Genomic DNA, 7,912 nt, shown 5'->3' with positions numbered 1-7,912 from the left:
ACGCTTTTACCTTGGAACTATAGCTGTGTCCACCCCAGTCCTGAACCACCCCCCGCACTGTGCTTCCCAAGCCACTGGCTGTATATTTCCTAAGATTAGCAATGCTTTTTCCTTTTTAATGTCATCTGCATCATATTGAATACACTCGAAGTGGTAGTCTTGTACACACATCTGAGAAATGAGAAAAAGATTTCATAGGAAGGAATGAAAATGTATGAACAAAAATATCACGCAAAACCAATATGGTAGAAGTCAAGATTTATTGAAAAAAATTAATATCTTTGCTATAAAATTTGTAACAGGAATATTTTCCGAATGTTTTTCAATGCATAAACCTGAATGTTACATACCAAGCACGGGACAGCTGCAGTTGTTCCTTCTATTTACATTTTATGAAAATTGCTATGCAGTCCATGTGAAAAGAACACGAGATGGAGAACTGTTACATTAGAAAAATAATATCCTTGATAAAGCATTCTCAAGGAGTCCAATCATAGTTTTCTGCCTCTTCAATAAGGCAAAAGTCCCTGGAACAGCATATAACTTAATTTACAAAATACAATAACTGTTCAAACACATATTCAAGTTTTCTTTTGGTATGATTTTTTTCCCCACTGTAAAATCGCTTTTTTTTTGTTGTTGTTTTGTAGTTGTTTTATTAACGAAAACAGAAAGACCATCAGGAAAATGTCATTTAATGTTTTCAGCTATACATTACATACACAACTCAGCAGCCTGGCAACCACCGTTGCTACAGCGCCATTAACTGTAAGCATTTGCTCTACTCGGCAACAAAGCCTAGTCTGAGATTTCTTGTGGTCATTGACTGTGGAATCATTGCTTGGTATTCATAGGGACAGGTCTGGCATAGTATGAGGCTTGGTCTAGTTTAAGGAACTGGTACACAATTACATTTCCACGCACATGAAAATGCCATAGATGTCACTGAACAAAGCTTTGGTGGCTCTGCATGGGTCCCACGCTGGCAGACCCCAGCCCTCCTGCTCCTACACTGTACAGCCCTGGCTGGCTTCAGACAGTTTTGCTTCCAGCTTCCCTGGCCATCAGTTAGGTCGTTTTAATTCCTTCAAAGGCACACAGCTTCCATCGCTTCTCTAGCGTCGCTCCCACACCAGTGAATTCCTGTTTGAACATCCGTGGCAGCCTCATCAGAAGCATTTCAATTTCATTGGCAGATATCTGTTAGGAAGAGAGAGAAGTCAATTTTGGGAAAGCAGCCCAACAGGAAGCCAGAAATGGACAGACCTAGGTAAGTTCTGCTTTCCATGGGGACATGTAGTTTTCTCCTTGGCTGTCAGGCAACAGGGTGGGAAGTACTGCCCTGGATCACCCTTGCTGTGAGCAGCTGGCAGGATGGGTGTGGGATGAGGGACTAGGAGGTCCTGAGCTTGCTCTTCCCGTGGATAGGGAGATGCCTCATGGGCAGAACCAGGTCTTAACAGCCTTCCTGACATAAAAGGCTCAGCACAATTCCCCACCACTGCTGAGCTCCGTCTCGCCTGCCTAGGGCAGAAACTTTCTGTAGCTCATTGGAAGCCCCTCAGGTTGGATTTTTTTGCCATTCAACTGCTTTTTCTTCTTAAAGATGATAAAGGTTTAGGAATGAAGACTAAACCTTGGACTTATAGCAGTAAAAAGCCTTGATAGGCAGTCATAAAAAAAGCCACACAATGTCTAGACAGATGTTTCAGTTAAATTTTTTCCTTAAAACCCCTCAGGAACTTCTTACATTAATAATTTATTTGTTCTTCATTTAAAACAAAATTACCTTTGATCTTTCCTACCATGACCACTATCCTTGTTTTACCGTGCTTGCATCCCAATCTGGGTGCATTGCAAGAACCTGTACAATAAAATGGCCAATTCGGGGGCAGATATTCTGTTTGAAGCCCCAGTCTGCTATTGTTAAGAGTTAAATGAACCTTACAAAAATAATTAGTCTCTTTAAGCCTTAGCAAATGGGAGTAACATTTAATAAGGATAGTGTCCAAGCTGCTGGCTTAGCACAGATTTGGGCACATAGGGATGTTATATGAAGCAGAGTGATTATCATTGTTCATGATGGAATTGCTATGGAGAGATCATTGTAGAGACTACACTGCCCACTTAACAATATTGTTTGTCTTTTTGGTTTGTACTTTAATAGAAAGCCAAATCAACTATTTAATATTCATGGGAAAGAGATTCCATATAGGTTTAATATTCCTAGATCTATAGCATAAAATTTTAGTTAAAAAGAGGCATTCCTGAAAGGTAAAATAGATGATATTCTTTTTAAAAAAAATATTAACTTTTATTTATAAGTATTTATGTGCATTGGTTATATGTGTGTGTGTGCCATTTGTGTGGGGATACCAGGTATGTGTCTATACCATTTGTGTGGGGATGCCATGCATGTATGTCTATGCCATGTGTGTGTGTGGATGCCATGTGTATGTGTCTATACCATGTGTGTGTATGGATGTCGTGTGTGGATACCATGTATGTGTGGATGCCATGTGTGTGTGTATATACTATTTGTGTGTGGATGGCATGTGTGTGTCTATACCATGTGTATGCGGATGCCATGTGTGTCTATACCATGTGTGTATGGATGCCATGTGTGGATACCATGTGTGTGTGTGTCTATATCATGTGTGTGTGAATGCCATGTGTGTATAACTATACTATGTGTGTGTGGGGATGCCATGTATATATGTCTATACCATGTGTGTATGTCTATACCGTGTGTGGGATGCTGTGTGTATGTGTGTTTATAACATGTTTGTGTGCAGATGTCATGTGTGTACGTGTCTGTACCATGTGTATGTGTCTATACCATGTATGTATGTGGATGCCATGTATGTATGTCTATACCATGTGTGTATGTGGATACCATGTGTGTATGTCTATACCCTCTGTGTGGGGATGCCATATGTGTGTATCTATACCATGTGTGTGCAGGGATGCCATGTGTATGTGTCTATACCATGTGTGTGTGGATGCCATGTATGTGTGTGTCTATACCATGTATGTGTACGGGGATGCCGTGTGTGTGTGTGTGTGTGTGTGTGTGTGTGTGTGTGAATGCCAGAGGAGGGAATCTGATCTTAGAGTTTGAACCACAGGTAGTTGGGAACCACCTGATGTGCGTAGTAGAAACTGAACTTGGGTCTTTTGGAAGAGCAGTAAGCACTCATTAACCATTGATCCACTTCTCTATCCCCTAATAGATCGTATTCTGATATTTGTGCATGTCTCTGTGTGTGTGTGTGTGTGTGTGTGTGTGTGTGAATAATTTGAAATCTGAATGCACTGTACCATAAAACTATGTTAGAAGGATTATTAGATTCCCAAGTCAACCCACAAAATATTACTAAACAGATTGTTGAAGTTTGTAAGGTCACCACCTTACAAAGAGCCCCCTCTTTGCATGGGAGACCGTAGGAGTATCTTCTCTAAGATCCTCATTTCTATCCATGAGACATGTGTGGCTGATGGGGAAAAGCGAGCTTGGTAAAGAAAGACCTGTACATGCAGCTTGGGGATTGACGTGTTTTATATGCTAGCTCTTCAGCTGGAGTGGCCAGCCAGGCAGGAAGGGCATTGTTATGAAACCCCAAGCACAGGGTGGGGGGGTGGGAGTGGGGTTGGAGGGGGGAGACACTCCTGTTGAGAGTGCAGCTTCCCTAGCAGCTTCCCCAGCTGCTTCTCTGGAGACCTTGGTTAGCAGTCTGGGAATGTAGCCCAGATAATCTATTTTTAACAAGCTCCCCAGCAATTCTTCTGAGAGGGTCCATGTGGGTTAAGAATCGAGGCTTCAGACAGTCTCCGATTCAACCCTGGGCTAAGCCTCGAGCAGCATGGTCTTGGGCAGCTCTCATTTAATACAAGTGATGTTCGGTTCCTCTACATGTAATAGAAATACCATCTCCCTGTGCAGTTGAGAGGAGTAATTCAGTGCCCAGCATAAGCAATCTCCCCTTTGTCTGTCTCTATACAATACACAGACAGACAACAATGGTGGTAGTAAAAGGTTTGGGGCAGAACAGTCAAGATCTGTGGTCAAAGATCACACAAGATGAGCACAGGAGGTTATGTAGTCAAACTCAGTCAGTGTTAGGCCCAGAAGACATTTTCTTAATTAACGGACACCTAAAATGTGAAGATTGTCTATTTTAGCAGAGGAATCTGTGTTGTTTCTACAGATGTACAGCCTGTGTGGTGTTTCAATCGGGCCAAGTTGGTCTGCATCATCACCACGATCAGTTCTTCCTTTTACAAAAATAAACAGACAAACACATTTTATGTGTGTGAGTGTTTTGCCTGCTTGTAAGTCTGTGTACTACATGGCATGCAATGCCTATAGAGGCCAGAAGAGGGCATCAGGTCCTCTGGAACTGGAGCCATAGATGGTTGTGGCCCTCATGTGGGTGCTGGGAATTGCACCTTGGTCCTCTGGAAGAGCAGCAAATCCTCCTGACTAATGAGCCCTCTCTCCAGCCCTGGCTATTTCTTTCCAGCAGATGTTCTACATCCTTTTTCCTAAGTTCATGTAGGAGACCTTTCCTTTAGGCTGAACCTCTACAAAGCTCTTGTCTTTTCCCCTCTCTAAATCTTTTCTCCTTATTCCATGCATGAGATAGTTCCATGAGGCTGTATGAGGGCGTGTTGCCCCCTCTCAGAACTCCTTTCTTTTACTTCTAGAAAATTCTGCCAGTCAAACTGGGGTGCTATTCTTGGGATGAGCTGCCTTGCCTCAGATCAAGCAGAGGCCACGGCCATGAGGACGGCAGAGTGGGGTTAGCTGCTAGCTGGTGTCCAGGGCAACTATTCCCTCCCTGGGAAATGCAGGAGGAAGCTTTAGGAAGGAGGGAAACAGCTCCATTCTACAGGGTAGAATAAGGGTCTGAAGACATCATCCATTCTGGCTGTGGGGCTGGGGTAGCAAATGCGTGCAGCCTGATTGCTCTGGCTGGGAAGGTCTAACCACCAAGACAGCGCTTTAAAAGCAAAACAAAATACCCGAAGGCTCTGTCATTCTAACCACACTCTCATGAGACTGGGAAGCATTTACAACTAGAGAAACTGAGGGGTCAGGTGAGGCTGGCTTGGATCCTGGCACTGTAGTTAGAATGCCATGGTCTTATTCTGAAGCTGCATGGAGTGGGTTAGTAACAATCTAACAGGTCTCTGTACTCCCCGGGCAATGCTAACAGCGAGTAGGCTGTGAAGGAGGGCTGGACTTTCCTGTGGTGAATACTGGCAGAGTGACGCACACACCAGCAACCAAACCTCAAGGATTCCAAATGGGTCAGGCTCATGCACACTTCCATGGTGCCTCTGACCAGCACCCTGACTGACATCATACCCAGAGCGGAGGCACATGATGGGCGGCCATGGCCAGCACTCACTTTAAGGTACTTTAATCTCCTTAGACCTGTTTTCTTTCTCATTCACAAGACTAGGGGATTAACTGGGAAGAACCTTGACTAAATGCTTCAAGGATCTGATAGGGCTGGGTTCTGTGTTAATGTGAGTTTTAGGATGAGCCATTCAAAATGGACTTAGCTGCTATGCTGTGGCACAGCACTCAAACGGAGACAGCTTTTGTGCCCTTTAAACAGAATGCTAATGGCAAGCAAGTTTATAAGTAGTATTTACTACATGATTTTCTTTTGTATGCATGCATGTATGTATGTATATGTGTATGTACATATATATGTATATATGTGGGTGCACAAACGCCAATGTATGTATAGAAGTAAGACATCTGTACATTATCTGTTCTCTCCTTCCACCTTATGTTAGGTTTGAGGGATTGGACTGGGTCATCAGGCTAGCATGGCAAGTGTATTTACTCACTGTGTCATCCTACAAGGCCACTTATCCAATACATAGAATACAAAAAATTACAGACAACTAAATGGAGGCGGAAAGGTACGAAGAGAGTTTCCCCAGGAGGAATGAACCCAAGTTCTAAAGTTCCCAAACTCCTTAAGTGCAGTGTCAGCCAAGAGCCTGTAGGATGGGCTGGAGCATGTCAGACGACAACCTACCCAGCGTATGTACACATTGGGGGCATTTCACCAACCTAGAAACCTTCCATGTGCGCCACGAGGAAGACGCTAAGAAGCTGCTTCTAGGCCAGTATGACGGTTGTTGGCCTTTCCCATCTCCTGATGTGTTTATGGTGTTTCTGCTTTTGGCTTTCCACTTTCTCCAAAGCAGTTTCGATTTATAAGTATTTTTATCTGCCTCATCTTCCTGACTAATTGCTACTTCTTGCCATTTTCCTCTCACAACTTCCCTTCTTACCATTATATTCTCAGGGCTGCTTCTTCATCTGTTTTTGTTTTAAATTCTCCAGAAAACAACAACTACCCCTTCCCCCCGTTAAAAAAAAAAAAAAGACAAACAGGGTTTCTCTGTGTAGTCTTGACTGTTCTGGAACCTTCTCTGTAGAGCAGGCTGGCCTTGGACTCAGAGATCAGCCTGACTCTGCCTCCCTAGTGCTGGGATTAAAGGTGTGCACCACCATCACTGGGCTTCTGATACTGCTTTAGGAAGAACTGAGCTGGGATGAGCTTTATAAAAGGAAACAGATGAAAAGGCCCCACAGTAACTCTGGGGCTTATGTGGTGTTGCCATCCCTGAGGAAACATGTGAGACCTGCTGTGTTTGTTTCCTGTTCTGCTGGCTCTAGCCCAAGCCCAGAGCCTCCTCATCAGGCCTGCAGACGGACGTGATGTGATAGAGCTGTCATGTCCCATACTGTCAGGTAACAGGGGACTGAACAGTTGGGGCACTGAAAAAGACGCCAGCACAGGCTGAGCCACCAGTGAGGCCAAGCACAAAGCCATATTTCTCCCACAAGATACAAGTGCATGTGAACTGTGGTTGTTCCTATGTTCCTGTTCTGTAGAAATTAAGCAAAATGGAGATACCTCATAAAGATACCAGAAAGCAAGGAGGTCCACTTATCCTTGAGACAAAGGGTTTTAGAGGAGTTTACAAAGCAAACACCCATCCCCAAGGAATGCACGTTTCCAGGAGACATCCCCTGGAGAGAAGATTTCCCCCACCCCTCCTGCACAGGTATCTTATCCTCACCTAGAGGAGAAAGGTCAATAGGAACTAAAGAACAATGAAGATAAACTGTAACTAGCCCACATTGTAAGCTGTAAAACTCTGTTCTGAAATGGTATAAAAACTTAGAGCTTTGTTTCCTTGGGGTTGCTCTGGTCCTGAATACAGAGTGACCCTAGTATACTAGTTTCAATTAAAAAATTAACCTCATGCTATTGCAACGGCCTCCTTCCTGATTCTTCGCGAGTGGGGTACCCACACCGAATATAACATTCTAAGCATGGTATGAGCAAGCACAGATACCATAGGATAATTGTTCAGTGTAGGTGAGGAAGGAAGAAAGGCAAAGGGGAGGATTTAGAATAGAAAGAGAAATTGGAAGAGGAAGGCAGATTCAGAGGAGGAAAGATAAACTCGGGAGAATTAAGAGAACTTCATGGAAAAAAAACAGAGAGGAGGGAGGAAGGGGGGGAGGGATGAGGACTGAGAGGCCACACTGGCTCACAGGGCCCTGAGGGATGCTCCTGGCCAGAACTCCAGGCTGTTCTGTTCTCTCAGGTTTTGTGAGTCTGTGACTGCAACCCCACCCTGCTCAATCTGGTACTTTGCCCATTTATGTCTGATTTTCAAGTTTATTTAATATGTTCTTTTTGGGTGGAGTCGGGGGTGGGGGGAGGGTGTTGCTAAGAACTGAACCCAAGACCTTATCCATGTGAGTCAACCTCTCTCTCTCTTTCTCTCTCTCTCTCCTCCCTCCCTTTCTCTCTTCCTCTCTCTCTCCCTCCCTCTCCCTCTCTCCCTCTCTCCCTCTCCCTCCCTTTCT

The 7,912-nt window shown here is 44.1% G+C and overlaps 1 protein-coding gene across 14 annotated transcripts in view; it reads right to left on the bottom strand.

Moving 5' to 3' along the window:
- Nucleotides 1–241: 241 nt before the first annotated feature.
- The window catches only part of Enox1 (ecto-NOX disulfide-thiol exchanger 1), a 569,119-nt gene continuing 561,448 nt past the window's right edge, over nucleotides 242–7,912 (bottom strand). For all 14 annotated transcript variants that reach the window (XM_031363000.1, XM_031362997.1, XM_031362998.1 and 11 more), the window contains one exon: nucleotides 242–1,200. In XM_031363000.1, the coding sequence (XP_031218860.1) occupies nucleotides 1,069–1,200 (132 nt within the window). In that variant the 3' untranslated portion in view covers nucleotides 242–1,068. The remainder of the gene's footprint in view (nucleotides 1,201–7,912) is intronic.

Source organism: Mastomys coucha, unplaced genomic scaffold (genome assembly GCF_008632895.1).
Source record: "Mastomys coucha isolate ucsf_1 unplaced genomic scaffold, UCSF_Mcou_1 pScaffold9, whole genome shotgun sequence".
Taxonomy (NCBI): domain Eukaryota; kingdom Metazoa; phylum Chordata; class Mammalia; order Rodentia; family Muridae; genus Mastomys; species Mastomys coucha.
The sequence above is the reverse complement of the archived record's forward strand: the minus strand, read 5'-3'. Positions and strand labels throughout refer to the sequence as shown.